This window comes from Pecten maximus, chromosome 5 (assembly GCF_902652985.1).
Source record: "Pecten maximus chromosome 5, xPecMax1.1, whole genome shotgun sequence".
NCBI lineage: Eukaryota > Metazoa > Mollusca > Bivalvia > Pectinida > Pectinidae > Pecten > Pecten maximus.
Genome location: NC_047019.1, coordinates 18917677 through 18935207, shown reverse-complemented (window position 1 = coordinate 18935207; position 17531 = coordinate 18917677). Strand labels below are relative to the sequence as shown.

The 17531-nt window shown below is 35.7% G+C and overlaps 1 protein-coding gene across 8 annotated transcripts in view; it reads left to right on the top strand.

The window, feature by feature from the left end:
• LOC117327417 (protein-methionine sulfoxide oxidase mical3b-like) overlaps positions 1 to 17531 on the top strand; it is a 57130-nt gene that overhangs the window by 18064 nt on the left and 21535 nt on the right. For 7 of the 8 annotated variants that reach the window (XM_033884376.1, XM_033884378.1, XM_033884377.1 and 4 more), the window contains exons 2-14: positions 6688 to 6970; positions 8506 to 8713; positions 9162 to 9278; positions 11629 to 11730; positions 11999 to 12255; positions 12737 to 12994; positions 13651 to 13856; positions 14406 to 14524; positions 15174 to 15327; positions 15747 to 15943; positions 16249 to 16355; positions 16701 to 16775; positions 16972 to 17181. In XM_033884376.1, coding sequence (XP_033740267.1) covers positions 6704 to 6970; positions 8506 to 8713; positions 9162 to 9278; positions 11629 to 11730; positions 11999 to 12255; positions 12737 to 12994; positions 13651 to 13856; positions 14406 to 14524; positions 15174 to 15327; positions 15747 to 15943; positions 16249 to 16355; positions 16701 to 16775; positions 16972 to 17181 — 2277 coding nt within the window. In that variant the 5' untranslated portion in view covers positions 6688 to 6703. Of the gene's footprint in view, positions 1 to 3419; positions 3525 to 6687; positions 6971 to 8505; positions 8714 to 9161; positions 9279 to 11628; positions 11731 to 11998; positions 12256 to 12736; positions 12995 to 13650; positions 13857 to 14405; positions 14525 to 15173; positions 15328 to 15746; positions 15944 to 16248; positions 16356 to 16700; positions 16776 to 16971; positions 17182 to 17531 lie in introns of those variants that run through there. The other variant, XM_033884372.1, reaches the window with a different exon arrangement.

Below are 17531 nucleotides of genomic sequence, written 5' to 3'. Positions count from 1 at the left end.
GTGAGCGATACAGGCCCATTGGGCCTCTTGTATTTAATTTGTGACAAATTATAATTATGACATGAAGAATTTGTTATAGAATATACTGGTGATTTCTCTCTACACTGTATTATAATATTAAAGCTTGGAGTTTAATGATAAGGTATATACATAAGGAAAGGCAAGACTATGTTTTCACTTTCAATGATTCAAATGAAAGTACACCTATAATCTTTATCCCTATATAAGACAATCTTTTTGACATTAAGCTGTATTAGTGTATATTATTGCTACAAGAGGTTGTATATACGGCAAATGGTAATGCATATAGCTACAGTGCATTATCATGTCAATTTTTCCAAATGCATGTACAACTGGAATGTGTTCATGCATATTAATCCCTCCAAAAGTAGCAAATGAATCAACTGTTTTTAGGTGTTTGCTTCTCCGTCTGGGTTTTAATTTATAAGTAGTTTCCTGTTTGGCAACTGTCTTCTTTCTATGGTAATTAGCTGTCAGATGTGTTTGTTTCTAGCAGAAAAAAGATGTAAACTACTAACTGATTTATTTAAGGTTCAAGAAAGACTGACAAATAGAATTGCTTATAATTTGGAAGGAAAGAAGAAGGTGATATCAACAAAAATCATGCGTTGAGTGGTAACATAAGGCTTATGATTTGGGGAGGGGAGGATACTAAAGAGAGGATGAGGGGAAGAGGATAGCAGCTTTGTGGCAATAGTACTGGTATACCCCTTACTTTTGATTCTGTGCCACACAGGGATTGATGTTATTTTATCATTGTAGATGTAGGAAAAGCAAATCAGTTGTACCACAGACATGTGTTGCTGATTAGATTTGACCTCCAGACAAATGTGGTTAGATCAGTTTGGTAACTCACTCAATTTGGATGCAAGAACTTGTGACTTCAAATAGTTAGTGGCATATACCAGTTTATTTGTTGGTCGAGCATAGAAATTGTACTGTTTGATAAAAGAAATTCTGTCTTCCCAACAGTTTAATGTGTAATATTTCAGTTTTGATGAAATATTTGATGAATGAACTTATTAATTATTCTGACAGTGACTGAATTCTTTCGAGAGTCTTATACCTAATGAAAGAAAATAATTGTTCAGGGGAGAAATTCAAATCTTGCCATTATGATATAAAAAATTAAGCTTCATTAATAGCTTAGCATGACAAATATATATATATAAATTCAGAAGATAGTAAAATGTTGCTATTCGAAATGGAATGCCATCAAATACATTTTAGAATAATTGTAAAGATCAGCATGAATCCCTTTAAGTAATTCACTAATAATTCCATGAAAATTTCTATTGATATTAATGGAATATCAATCACCATGTAGGCCAGCTTTGAGGTCTAGCTACATTGTAGGTTAATCTTGGTATTTAGTGATTGATTATAGCCAGAAGGTCAAAAACGTTATATCTTCATGATTTTTAAAAATTTAAGTTAATTGTACTGCTAATAATATATCCCATTGCTATCAATTCAACAACTTTACATGCATTTTAATTATTAGAAAAAGATCTTTTTAATTGAATATTCCTTATGAAAATATTAATGAACAGAAGATGGAACAATTGAAGCTAGTGGTAGAGACTTATATCAGAAAGAGCTTATAGCCTTGATCTATTGATGTAGTTTGGGATCAATACTTTGCAATGCAGCATTGTTCCAGGACAAAGTCTGCATTCGATTTTCATCCACTCAATCTACCACCACTAGTACTTGACAAATACAGGAAGATCTTCAACATGTTGGGCCCCTAAGAAGGCCAAACATCCCATCATCGATGAGAGCCTATAATTACCCTCAGAAAATAACATCCGTTGCAGAAAGCAAAAACATGGAAAGTCTGCTGGGTGAAAAAGATGGGAGACTAATTGTGGACTAGCTGGCTGTGTTTGTCTGTCTTGTCTAGATCTGTCCATCAGGGTCAGTCAGATCATCTGTCAGCTCCTGTACATGTGTTTGTCAGTGATCATATATCCTGCATTACTAGCCAGTAGTGAATGTACATGTGCACGTACAGTTTCATACATAGCAAAACAAGTTAATCAGATGCTAAAAGATCTTTTTCAAGTTATTTTGTATTTCTGCAGGAATAAGTACATTTTACAGAAATGTAAACAAACTTATATATAGACATGGTCTTGCATAAATCCGGTGGCCTTTGACATCAATGGTTTTGATGCAGAATCATGTGCTTTATGATTATATTGTATATGCATTGTTATACAAAACAATTGATGTCTCTGATGACAGTTAAGTATTGTTTACTGTATGGAATAATGACATTGTTGCTGCAGCAGACTCACCAGCAGTATTGGAGAAAAAAACACCAAAAAATTTGGTGACAGCTTAATAGAAACACACTAGCTGAAAGAAACTTAACGGACAAGCTCATGCATGTGATGCTATAGTACATTTGTATACATATTACAGACCTGTCACCTCCACAATCTGTCCACCTCAGCTGTATATTAAAGTACATTCTCTTAATAATTGGTATTTATATCACATGTTTATACATTTCACAGTGAGGAATGATATTGTGATTAGATGAAAATGAATACATATATTGTAGCAGGGTAATGGAATTCACCACACATGACATGTTATGGACATCACATATACAGGCAATACGTCCCTATACAATAATGAAATGAGACATTTATGTATAACCTTGTGGCTTTTTATGCCATAACTAATCATGAATCAAATTTTCATGATTTTATATTCCTATAAATGCAGAACTTGGTTGTAAAGCTCGGAAATAACAGTAAAAATGTATTCTCACCTTGAAGTATTCATTATTTAATTTTACCTGGTATATTAATTTATGCAAAGAATGTATAATGATTAATTAATGTAAGCCAAATTTAAAGTGATGTTGTACTTGGAATGTCATTATGATTTAAATGTGAGGAAGGAATACATGATTAGAAATTATATAATGGTATAAAGTTTCTGTTTATTTTAATAGTTTTTAAAACTGGGTATTTCTGGGTTATATTACAAAAATTCACATTCCTTGCTTTGGTTGAATTCTCCACCTAGGTGAACTTTTAATATCGTGTCACACCCTATTACAGATACAGTATACTTACCTATGTAGACTTAAACAGCCTAACGTAAACACCTTAAGTTAAGAAACATAAAAGGAAGGTGTGTGCCTTTGATAGACACTCATATACAATGTACACCAATAAACACCCCAGTACACTATGTATAAGGTACTTATAGTTACACAATACTACACCAGCATGTATGTATATAGGGATGGTTCATGTGTGTCTCATGGTAATTGGATTTCCCCACATATCTCCATGCTCCACATAACAATAAAACCGGAAGTCTTTCATTACTCTTTCACTCCCACTATGATCTGTCATGGGATAATTACTGAAGACTTCAGCACTGTGTGTGTACTGCAGTTCCAGTAGTAAAGATGTGCTATCACTCCATTATAACGGATTATGTGTTATCCTGAAGAGTTCTGGTAGGACTGTGGTGATGTAAGTACTGTTTAGAAGTTGTTAGGAACACATACACATGCAATGATGTATACCAATGCTGACAGGTGACATGGATACTACAGATAGTATATGTATATAGTGTGTGTCTGTTTGTATTATACCTGCCCTGACACTTATACTATAGGACTTCTACACCAAATGTCTTCATACTAATATCAGATGAAGAATTTTCAAAAGATTTTGGCCCTCAGAGTTATTCTTTAAAATAGAAGGCAGCACTGCCAAAAGCAGATCTTGTTTCACATGAAAAGGAAATATTTTGGTCAGCATGGCCTTGGCTGCTTCTTATGTATACCACATGTATTGCTGGAATCCTGCTTAGCCTGGGCACTTAAATTTGGTTCCACAAATCGTCTCGGAATTTAATAATAACCACAAAACATGGTATCGGAATGTACAACCTGTGTATGACTTTATCAAATATTCCGGTTATAGATGTCGAGATCTAGTCTACACTAATTTCTACAGCTTTCCACTTCAGTTTTCCAGGTGAGAGTAAACACAATCTACCTGGTATGTATCAGGTTTACTATAAACAGTAAGATGTTTATAAACTATCATAAGGTTTATCTGTCTACTGTGTACTTATGTTAGTTCTAATCTCAAGTCTCACATATACATACCCTTAACTATATGTACATAGTGTTGTATCTCATTCAGGAAAGAAAATCATTTTGTTTCTCTTGTGTGAATGAATTTCTGGATGGATTACATATATATTATAATGTATATACAACAGCCTTGTGTGTAATTCATTTACACATGCAATGTTTATGAAAGTTGTCTAATGTAACAGCAAACACTTCCTGTTAAATCTGATTTTGCACAAAATAATAGCTGCAGATGCTTTCATGTTTCACTCATTTGAAAATCTTGTTTAAACATTATTCAAAGTTAATTTTGAATAGAATGTATTAACTTTAGTATACAATACATGTACTTTTCAGAGATGAAAATGTTCAGCCGATTATCAGTGTAATGTAAACTTGTAATTTTTCCCATTGAAAAGATTGAGTAATCTAATTTTCAGCCTTTTTGCCCTTAGTCTATTTTCATCTCTGACTTTTAAAATGCATTGTAAACTCATTATTGCCTGAGTAAAGTTGGCATTATAATGATAAGGGTATATATAGGGATCATTTACAGTAGGTTTTGTTTAGAGGTCTGGATTTCAAAAACAGGACCAGTTTTGTTTTCAAAATTACTGTAAAGTTTTCAGAGTTACAATGTTTTAGGATTACTTGTTAGACCAGAAACCATCAGAATTTTGGAGGATTCTGGATCATTTGAGAGGAAGGGACATCATACACCACATGTACACGGGTACAATTTTCCAGCAGCCAGGGCTGCAGGGTCAGGGTTGAGATAGCAAGACAATGGCCAATGATATGGATGACCTTACTAATCTGATTGTCAGAGGAGATTATCTAGGTTATCCTATAGTCTGACATCAGGTGTTAACAGCTAGGCCATAAGGCCATGTGGTCTCAAGATATCTCTGTGACTACCATCACCTCATGGTCCATTTACTGGGGTGGTCACCCCTCCAATGTTGTATCTGTTGGATTACATGCCCTTTTTGTTGGGAAATGTAAATATTTATTTGTGATTTACTCCTGGTTCTTGTATTTTATATCATTGTAGTCCTGAAATATGACACTGAAATAGTGAAGATTGAATTGGAAACATGTAATCTTTACCATGGTTACTGTATCCTGGAGGCATCCAGTTCCAATTACCATAAATAAACTCTAAAACTTATTTATGTAGCTAGCATTGCTAAAAAAATCAAAGACATATAGCTGGCCCTAAGTGCATTGTACAAATGTAATTGATAAATTAAAGACTGTCTCCCCTGTACAATACACATCAAACTATCATCTAAACAGGTCCAATTAACCTTGTTTGCTACCTGTCACAATAGCTGTCCTCATATGACCCTGACTATAGCAAATATGTTAAACCCCATAATAAAACAAAACAAATTTCACAATAGGCCTGTTCCTACTGATGGTCATGATCAGCATCCAATCATGCGAAAGCACATGTACTATATAGGACCATAATATATAATTACCTGGCAAATAGTTTTGTTGTAATTCAATATAAGTACGTATATGATTCAGTCAGGACCTACTGGGCCCTTTGTGTATGTATAACATCTTCAGGCTACTAGGTCCCAGTGTTATTACTAAATCACTTGATCTACCCCTGGTAAGTTCATCTGTATGTGTACATATGAGGACATTCATAGCTGTACTGTTAATGTTGATAGCCTGGTCCTACTGGGGTCACCCTGAATGTGAGGATACCGACCATTACCTGTGTGTCATCCCCATGGACTGTCAGTGACAGATCTGATAAATACTCGCTGGGTCTAATATCACACCGGTAAATGATCAGAGGGTTTCTATTTCAAAGTCTGTCAGTCAAAGCAGTGATGTCTACATTATTTCCCAGTTTTAGGCCTGTGTGATAGGTCCACATACATTGTATATCACTAAAATTACTGGCTCTCAATGCAAAATATCTTGTGGGGAAAACTACCAGCTTATGTATATGATTAACACTATCTAGCCTGTACAGCAGGAAAACATGACATGACCAACATCCCTGGAGGATACAATTCACACTGGTGGTGGTGTTTCATGGTGTTCTGTACGTGTGAGCTTTACAATGATTCAAGCCCTGTAAAAACGCCTGCTGTAATAAAAAGGTTGTTGTGATTGACAGCGAATTGATCCAGGTCGACTATTTGCATTAGAGTGTGAACCCCAATGATATTTAGCATACCAATGCTAGATATTAAGTATAGATTAACGTGCTGTAGAGAAATAGATACTTTTTCTTGATAATGGTTAAAGAGTTAGCAGGCAAAGGTTTAAAAAAAATATTGTATCTTTACAATATTTAAACCTCTGTAGTTTCAATCCAACTGGGAATTTTAAGAGTTGAACAAGATCCATGGTCAGAATTTTTGTTTGTTTGAGATTTGGGCCAACTGTGTCTGTCTTTGATTTGCACATAATACCTGGTTGTCTTATGTTCCAAAAAATGTTGAAATAATTAATGGACATTTGCTTCAGCATTGAAATAATCATCCACTAACAGCTTTTTTTTGTTTTTTTTTTTTTTGTTACAGGTTATAGAGATGCATTATGGATTATCGCCATGGCGAGGTAGGGGAAGTTTCAGTGGACCTCTTGTTTGACGACTTCATCAAGGCAGGCACATGTAAGCATATTCTGTCCACATTCCAACAACTATGCGAGGAGTTGGACATCAAGCACACTACCCATAGACACTTCTACCGCAGACTCCGCAACCGTATCACCTCATGGAAGGCTCAGACAGTCTGGGCAAAGCTCGACAAGCGAGCGGGGCTCAAGGAGTACAGGAAGGGGGAGTCCTGCTCAGACACTAGGGTAGGTATATGGAGCAAGGGTAGGAGAGAATAGCTCAAACACAACCTTGTTATATTATGGTTAAATTGGTGTCATGGATATATAGAATGTTTGGGCTTTTATCCAATCCAAAACTCAGCTGAAGAAACTAGCCCCCATTTCAACCTTTCCAATTTCTCAGGTGTCATTCCTTCATTATGACTGTAGATGATATAATCTTGACAATGCAATTGATGCTTACTTGTCTTTAAGCTAACCAATAAATGGAAGACCATCTACACTTTGGACACTAAGTAAATGTACATACCAGAGCAATTGATCGGGTTGAAACAATTTCATTAGTGTTAAGTCTGTAGCCACAAAGGGAATTAAAGCTGAAGTGTCTGAGGCTTGATGCCACAAGTCTTTGATGGCAGTGATTACCTGTAAGACAAAGGAGAGATTCAGCCACTGTCCAGACAGATCTTACACACAGTACCAGTTAGATTGTCTGTGGACATGCAGTCCTGCTTTTGTATTGACTAGTCAGCATGACATTATGTCATGAGTTGGTGAAATTCTGTTTTATATAATGGTATAAACACATATAGTCATCGTTATTTGAACCTCATGCAGAATTTAATAGGGGTGTCATGATACAAGTTTGGAGTGTATCATGACAGTTATTATCAGTGGAAAACACTGTTGGTATGTTTTCTGAAAATGGTGCTTACTTTCTGAAGAATAAGAATGTGCTGTCAAAATGGTGTCAAATTGAATCATATATAATACCAATAATAAATTTACGTAGTGAATAGAAAATGGTATAGGTAAAGATCAGATCACAGAATTTAAAAGGATTAGAAATATAATATGAAGTAAACCTATATTCTTGACATCAAATATGAAAGTGATAAACTTAATACAGAGTGAAGACAACATAGCATTACTTACAGCATATGGCACCCAGCCATGGGCACATGGCGACATAGACAGTCTAAACAACAGATGTGTATGATTTACTAAGGATACTGGTCATATTAGCTTAAGATTGACTTAACAAATAAACATATAATATCAAAACTAAAAAAAAAGTTTTCATGCAATATGATGTATGTATAAACTCCAGGTTTTCTATGTCATGTGCCAGCTGCTGAATTGACCTTTTAAATTTAATATAATTCAATTACTTACATTGGGATATGATAACAATGATATTTCTCCAAACACTTTTCATTTACACTAAATGGAATTAAGCCAATTAGTGGATAAAGAACAGTCAAGATAAACTAACTGCTATGCACATTATGCATTCAACTATAGTAAAATCCAACACAGTACTAAAAAGCTGTGAAATCTAATTCATGTAGCCATATGTTTATTCCTCAATAAACCAAGATGGAAAATATAAACTCTGACTCCAAATTGGGGGCCTGCATTACAGATAACAAAATAACATTGCTGAATATTCCGCTGATCAATACAGGTATGTGTGGGCTCTTCCACTCATTACCAGACAAGTGTTTATTTCTTTATAAATATGGTATTTAAACATCACCAAACGCTGTGCTTTCCAGGTCCTAGTGATTGGAGCAGGACCATGTGGATTGAGGACGGCCATCGAGTGTGCCCTGTTGGGTGCACGTGTGGTGCTGCTGGAGAAGAGGGACAGTTTCTCAAGAAACAATGTCCTTCATCTCTGGCCCTACCTCATCACTGACCTCAAAAACCTTGGTGCTAAAAAGTTCTTCGGAAAATTCTGCGCTGGTGCCATCGATCACATCAGTGAGTATATCTCTTAGTATTGTCCTAATGCACTTTCACTTTTGCTTGCAAATTGCCAGGTGATTAGTTCATGAGTTTAATAAAGATATACAGTTGAAATATGCTCTTTGTAATTCACTTAATAATATAGCTAAATAGATAACATAGTTTCAAGGCCATATAGAAGAAATTCTGAGTACTAAATGTGATAAAAGAGTGAATGCTTGATAAAATAATACAAACAACTAAATAGAATACATTGAAGTGTGGAGGAGAAATATAAGATATCCAATTATAGACAATTTCTTTTACGACTAACTGCTAACTGAATCTGTGTCCCAGAACCCAAACCAGGTGGTATAACTTAGTTTTAATGAATTGAGTGAAAAATGTAAAATCTTCCAGTTTGGTAGTGCATATTGATTGAATACTTTAGAACACCCTAACCTTAACTTGGCCTTGTTTATAGGTATTCGACAGCTCCAATGTATCCTGATGAAAGCAGCACTGATCCTGGGGGTGGAGATTCACTGTAATGTGGGATTCGAGGATCTTCTAGAACCACCTGAGGACCAGTCCACTCACAGTTAGTATTTAAACCATAAACACTCTCCTTTGATGAGTAAGAAGTGGTACTTGTTTAAAAAACACACTCTTTTTTCTGAATACTGGAAATTACTTATATTTTGTGTCAGAATTATTTTTGCATGAATATGTCAGGAGAGTCGATCACAAATTCAAATCCTTCAAAATTATTTGTACGGAAATAACACCTTTGGATAGTGGCCAAGTTATGGGTTATCGATATAGGAGTTTTGCAGAGGCACAAAGAGTCTAAGAAACCTGTCCATCATATATGATTTTATGAACAGGGAAGAAAACATGATACCTTCCTATACTGTAAGAGGAGATCTAGTATAATCATATAGGTGCCTCCATGAAAATCATTAGTTTTACAATGTACTATATAACAAAATTAAAAAGGAAATGTTGAGAAACCTTAGGCATTACTAAAATTCATTACTGATTCACTGTGATTGAGATGGAATTTGCCTCAACTTCTGCTGATTGTGATGGAATTTGCTTAACTTCTACTTCTGCATATAAAATGTATATGAAATTGTTCCTTTAACCTGAGCTGGTCTGAATATTTTGTGATGACTGAAAAATGTGGGATCAATTGTAAATGCTGTAATAGTTAGGGCAATCACAGTATTAGGTTGTCTATTTTCTTTCGTTGATTAATGAATCGTCTTATAATTGATTATGAATGGTCTTGAGTACATTTGTTTATGAATGATTACACTTATTAGCTCACCTGGTCCGAAGGACCAAGGTGAGCTTATGCCATACCGTTGCGTCCGTCGTCCGTCGTCCGTCCGTCCGTCCGTCCGTCTGTCGTCCGTCGTCCGTCGTCCGTCGTCCGTCCGTCCGTCAACAATTGACTTCTTCTTCATAACCACACATCAGAATTTGACCAAATTTGGTCAGAAGCATCCCTATGGGTAGGGGACTCAAAATTGTACAAATGATGGGGCTGACCCCCTGGGGGCCTCTGGGGCGGGGCCAAAAGGGGTCATTTTTGCGCTATTGATATAAACGACTTCTTCTCTGAAACCAAGCAATGGCTATCACTCATATTTGCCTGGTAGCATCACTATGGGGTGGGGATTCAAAATTGTACAAATGATGGGGCTGACCCCCCAGGGGCCTGAGGGGTGGGGCCAAATGTGGTCAATCTGGCTATATTGATATAAACGACTTCTTCTCTCAAACCAAGCAATGGCTATCGCTCATATTTGCCTGGTAGCATCATTATGGGGTGGGGATTCAAAATTGTACAAATGATGGGGCTGACCCCCCGGGGGCCTGAGGGGTGGGGCTGAATGTGGTCAATTTGGCTATATTGATATAAATGACTTCTTCTCTGAAACCGAGCAATGCCTGTCACTCATATTTGTCTGGTAGCATCACTATGTGGTGGGCATTCAAAATTGTACAAATAATTGGGCTGACCCCCCCGGGGGGCTGAGGGACGGGGCCAAACAGGGTCAATTTGGCTAAATTGATATAAACAACTTCTCCTCTTAAACTAAGCAATGGATATCTCTCATATTTGCCTGGTAGCACCTACTTGAGGTAGGAATTCAAAATTGTACAAATGGTGGGGCTGACCCCCTGGGGGTCTTAGGGGCATGGCCAAAAAGGGCCTGTTTGGCTTGATTGATATAAACGACTTCTCCTCTGAAACCAAGCAATGGATATTGCTCATATTTGCCTGGTAGCACCCCCTTGGGGTAAGGATTCAAAATTGTACAAATGACGGGGCTGACCACCTTGGGGCTGAGGGGCAGGGCCAAAAGGGGCCAGTTTGGCTAAATTGTTATAAACAACTTCTCCTCTGAAACTAAGCAATGAATATCTCTCATAATTGACTGGTAGCATCCCCTTGGGGTAGGGATTCAAAATTGTACAAATGATGGGGCTGACCCCCCTGGGGGCTGAGGGGCGGGCCAGAAGGTGTCAATTTGCCTAAATTGATATAAACAACTTCTTCTCTGAAACTAAGCAATGGATATCGCTCATATTCGCCTGGTAGCATCCCCTTGGGGTAGAGATTCAAAATTGTACAATTGGTGGGGCTGACCCCCCGGGGGGCTGAGGGGCGGGCCAAAAGGGATCAATTTGGCTAAATTGATATTTTTAAAATTACAATAAAACCAATGTTCATGTACGTCCATATAAAATGCTTATGATATATTGACATAGCAATACCAGTGACAAATATACTTAAGCATAGTTCTCTTGTTTCATATCTCATGAAACCAGGTGAGCGATACAGGCCCTCTGGGCCTCTTGTTCATTAATTGTTACCCGGTATACACTTTTTTTATAAAAAAAAATGTCTTTTTACTGATTCATTAATTGTTTTAAAGACATTGGGTGGCGTTGTAAAGTGGAACCACCAGATCATCCAGTGTCAGAGTATGAGTTTGATGTTCTTATTGGGGCTGATGGAAAGAGAAACACGCTGCAGGGTAAGTATTTTTACAGGGTTATTATAGTGAAGTATTATTCAATTCTCTCTTGAGAATTAAAATTGATTATACCTTCATGTTTTGTAACTGATGCTAAAAAGGAAATAGGAAGTAGCAAAGTTGTAAAGAAAGTTTGTTCAGGAATGAAAAAAAGGATCAAAGGCTATTAATATCAGATGTCTAAGGATCATTGAAATAAACATTAAATAACTGAAATAAAGGATGAAAGCCAATGCATATGGAGGTTTTATTTGATTTTGATTTTCAGGTTTCAGGAGGAAGGAATTTCGTGGGAAGCTTGCAATAGCTATCACTGCCAACTTTATAAACCGTAACACTACAGAGGAAGCCAGTGTAGAGGAAATCAGTGGTGTGGCTTTCATCTTTAACCAAAAATTCTTTAAAGATCTAACAGAACAAACAGGCATAGATCTGGAGAATATTGTGTACTACAAGGATGACACTCATTATTTTGTGATGACAGCAAAGAAAACCAGTCTGTTAGACAAAGGTGTTCTGATAAGGGTAAGTGTGATATTAGGACCAGTCTGCTGGACAACTGAGTTCTTATAAGAGTAAGCATGATTTTACTATCAGTTTACTTGACGATGCTCTGGTAGTCGTTTGTTATCAAATAATTTTTGACAGTCTATTTGATTATTTTGTTAAAGTTTTTCAAACTCTAAAATCAGTGATGGATCTGAATTTTTCAAAGCTCATTAAATTCAAGAAATTTCTTTGTCTTTCAAATATTAGATTTTGAGAATCTAGTATAAAGTTGAAGACTTTCGTGTGTCAAGTGTTTGTTACATTGTTGCTAACAGGCCATTGTGCCAAATCACATACAGGTTCTTAAATATTTTTATTCCAATTAACCAAAATTTGTTGTTATGAATTTATTTGTTCCAATTAACCAAATTTGTTGTTATAAATATATTTGTTCCAATTAACCAAATTTGTTGTTATAAATATTTTTATTCCAATTAACCAAAATTTGTTATCTTAGGATTTTCCTGACACTGCCTCCCTCCTGTCCCCGGCCAATGTTAACCGGGATCGTTTGATGGACTATGCCAGGGAGGCTGCTGATTTCTCGACCAATCAGCAGCTCCCTCACCTGGACTATGCAATCAACCATTACGGTCAGCCTGACATTGCCATGTTTGATTTCACCTCCATGTTTGCTGCCCAAAACGCCTCACGAGTCATAGAGAGAAATGGTCATAACTTGTTGATTGGACTAGTCGGAGACAGTCTACTGGAGGTGAACAATCTTGTTTAAAGACTTTAAAAATAGGTTCAGCATCATTAACATTAAAGTTTGACTGAAATGAATAGAACACAGATGTTGGAATCAACTTATGGTTATATTTATGAGGAATTTTGAAAAAGGAAATTATATGCCGGTAGCATAAATGTAACAATAGGGGATAAGAGAATATGATTGTTCAAAATGTCAATTGCACCACATGCATTTTAAAATAAAACAGGTAGATATATAAGTACATGTATATGTACAGCTTTTGGATCAAATCAATACCCCCAATCATGAAAATTGGTGTATTTAACACTTCTCATTGTAGAAGGTTCCAACTTCAGGTGACTTTGGTTGTCTCAAGGATGTTAAACCCTATTAAACTATACAACATGAATCTTTATGAGAGAAAAAATCAAATTTATTTCTTTATGAGAGAAAAATTCAAATTCTTTGAAATAAAGTGATAAAATGATACATCCAAATTGAAAAAAGCTAGATTAACTAACAAGTCATATGGTTATAGCTATTTCGCCTTTGTTCTCATACATTTGATTCAAGTTTTGAATAAAGTACATTCCAATTCATGATAAGTTTGCAGGTCTTGCTGCATCTATGTTGTATTTGCAGATTGTGTTTTACCTTATTTTGTTTTTTATTTTCAGCCGTTCTGGCCCACTGGTTCTGGTTGTGCCCGAGGATTCCTCAGCTGTCTCGACGCTGCATGGATGATTCGACGCTGGGCATCGGGGAAGATGACACCTCTTCAGGTGTTGGCTGAGAGAGAAAGCATATTCCTACGACTCTCACAGACAACGCCTGAAAACCTTCACAAAAACCACCATATGTACACCATAGACCCCAATACAAGGTACAGTTGAAGTAAAATGGAAGCATTGGTAGTGGTACAACAGGTTGGCTGCTTGTCTGTATAAAGGGACTCTGTTGGGTGTCGCTGTATATCTTAGTGAGGTAGCACTATAAAGTCAGCATCAGTTTCTCGTGATCAAAGGGAGACAAAAATAAATATACTGCAGCCTCTCAAAACACATGAATACAATATTTGCATGCATGCTTCTTGCATACAGTGGAAACCATCTTAAAATGACCACAGCTGTTGATAGGATGTGATGATAAGAATTGATTTTATCACTTATTGATAAATGAATTTTACTATTTTGAGAAAACATGTGATGTTTATACTTAACACCATTGTTTTTTTCATTTTTTGGGCTGTTTCTCTATATCCTTGTCCTGAATACTTAAGGACCAAAATTAGTTCTAATATAATTTATGTTTCTGAGAAAACTTAATGTGATTTAACAAAATAGATTTATTTATTCAATTGTTATTGGCAATTATAAATACTTAATCCAGTTTAGGTAATTTCATATTTCATTGACTTAATTTCTCCAACCAGGTATCCCAACTTAAATTTCAAGGCCATTTTACCTGAGCAAATGCGACATCTGTATGACTGTGGCGATGGTACAAACCTGGACGAGATCATTGATATACCTGCTAAGCGAGCTAGAAATGGTGAGTGGTCTGTAACATGTAGGGATAAGGATGATGTGTTTTTATGTCCCTGCCATGAAATGAGGGTGCATATAATGTTACCCGTCCTGTCCAAGCCTGTCTCGTCTCACCCCGATGTAATGTAACTAGCTAATCTCAGGACCTACTGATGTAATCCTCACCAAACTGTGATTCAGGGTGTCAAGTGACAGTGAGGACATTTATGTCTTACAGACATATTCTAGTCTAAAATATGTTTTAATAGTGGAATCCAGTGACCATGCAGTTGTCATTACTTTTTATCTTGATTTGTATCTGATAATTATGAAACAAATTATTGTTCTTCCAGTCTGAAGATAAACATAAAATAAATTATTGTTCTAGTCTGGAGATAAACACTTCATAAAATGTTGATAAATGAAAAAGATGAATTTTATCCCAAGCTGAGTTTGAGTAATGTTAAAGATTCCAAACACAGTTTGATTATTCTGATGTTTCTGATACAATGCCATTTTCAACACAATAAATTGTTATGGGAGGTTTAAATTGAAGTTTATATTCAGGACAATTTTTAATGGATTAATGAAATAAGATTATACTGTCCATGTTCATATATATATGAACCTTTCATAATTTACATGTATTAAGACAAATTCTTTCATTGTAACAGATGACTTTGTGGACAGTTACACATTACTTCGATGGTGTCAGAAGCTGTTGAACACAGGAACATTCAGGACAGTACACATAGTGGACCTGACATCCTCCTGGCGCAATGGATTTCCTCTCTGTTATCTCATCAACATCCTCAAACCAAACGCAATGTAAATACTGCTGTTATGTTGGTTACTTTTAACAAGTAAATAAGAGAAGACATTTTCTACTTCATAGCAATGAGATGAAAATGTTTTTCTAGACAGAAAAAAAAATCACATTATATATTCTTGTGCAGAACCTGCGTTTCAGAAAAAATATTATTATAGACTATTAACCTGGTGAAATTAAAGGCATAGATCTGTTCAATGTACTTAATGCATCTTTGTATCAGAATGGCCTACATGTATTTTGTGTAGCACTTGTGGATAATATTTTAATGATTACTAGACCCAAATACCGGCATAATCTTTCATGGCTTTTACTTGCAAAAAATAACATATTTTCTTTCAGAGAAAGTCAGCATCACCATTTCATTTTTTATATCAATATAAATTGTTTCTGATCTAGGTTGCTTTTTGTGTTGCAGTGATATGAACAGTTTAAATTCAAAGGAGGGGGCCAAAAACTGCCAGTTTGCATTTGACGTGGCTCAGAGGGAGTTTGGGATTGCCCCTGTTATGACTGGAGAGGAGATGACACAATGTTCTGCCACAGACAAACTCGCCATGATCTCATACCTGTCTCAGTTCTACCAGAGGTTCAGGAAGGACAGAGCATCCAGCTGTATGTTGTAGAAATTTAACGTTTTAGAAGTGGTATCCAAATATATTTTGAAAAAGATTATCCCAGAATGTCCTGTTGGGAATATATAGAATATCAATAATTGGAATATGTTTCAAATAAATATGATGAGTGTTTAGCTTAAAAAAGAATTATACACTGTATATACAGGTATGACTACAATAGGTTAACAGAATATGGAATATCAAGTAAAGGTTTCATATCTATACTGTCTTACAATCCTAGTGTGTTGTACATATAAAAGTCGTTTTGGATTTAAAGGCTAAAAGTTATTTTATCTGATCCAGTTGAGTCACCACGAGAGGAAAGCCACAAGAGTCACAAGTCCCCGCATCATCGTCTTTCCATCCTACAGAAGCTGCGAGTCAGTGCACGATTTTCAAGGTCAAAAAAGGTTGGTAATATAATTGGAGATAAAAGGATGGTATTTAATTTGGGTGGAATTATGAAAAATTTCATGTTCATATGGAATTCCAATAAAATGGATGTTCAAAAATGATATTGCTAGTTCAAATAACCAATTTGATAAGTATTATTCTAGGCTGATATACTGTCCTTTCTTTGACACATTCTATAAGTTTTCCTCATTTTTGTTGTTGTAAAACATTGGAAAATAAAACATTTAAATCTGAAAGCATATTTCTAAAATCAACCTCAAGATCTCTAATTAAGAGAATTTGAGAAAATCTTTAACACTTGAAATGTGTAAAACTATTTTGGTACTTATTTCTGTGTACAGAGGAAAGAAAAGGATGGAGACAAGCATGAAACATCTTTCAGTAAGAGGCGACTAAAAGAGAAGGAAGTTAAGGCGGTAAGTCACTTTCTGAAATGATACCAAAGGGAACAATATTAATCAAACATTTAAATTTTGTCCAGTTTGTGTGCTTTTGTTAATATGTGTTTATATTGTGTAAGCATTTTCAATTGGTTAAAGGTTACAGTATTTTGTGTATCAATCATAGAGATGTAGGGAATATTGTTTGGAAATGAGTTTCTTATTTCTTCAGACAAATGGTGACATACATTTGACAAAATACAACAAACTGCCAATGGATGAGATTGCCAACAAATTGACCGTCCAGCCCAAAAATGAAAATGTCAAACAGAAAGAAGAGTCCTTGGCAGCAGTTAAGGTCAGCGCCATGGCCGAAATCCTTGTGTCAAAGTTCAAGGGTCAGCAGGATGAGCCAGTCAAGACATCACCAGCCACAAAAAGGGTAAGTTAGATCAGAATCTGTTATAAATATATGTCATTGCCCATGAGGATGTCCAAGAAGACAAGTGTATTTATGATAAGTATTATATTGCCAAATACACAGTCAATAGAAAAAATATCATTTCAGAAACATAAATATTCAGGAAAAAAGAAATAACCATTTCTGACTAAAGGTCTAGAAAGTGATTTTATCCTTTATCTTGAATAATACAATCTGTCCTATATCTAAAATACAAACTGTGCCAATAAATTTTATTTCAAATATATGAAAAATGTCTTTTATGCAAAAAAAATTAAATTGTTAATCAAGAAAATCTCTCGGTAGCTAAATGGCCTTTGCAATAGAGTTTT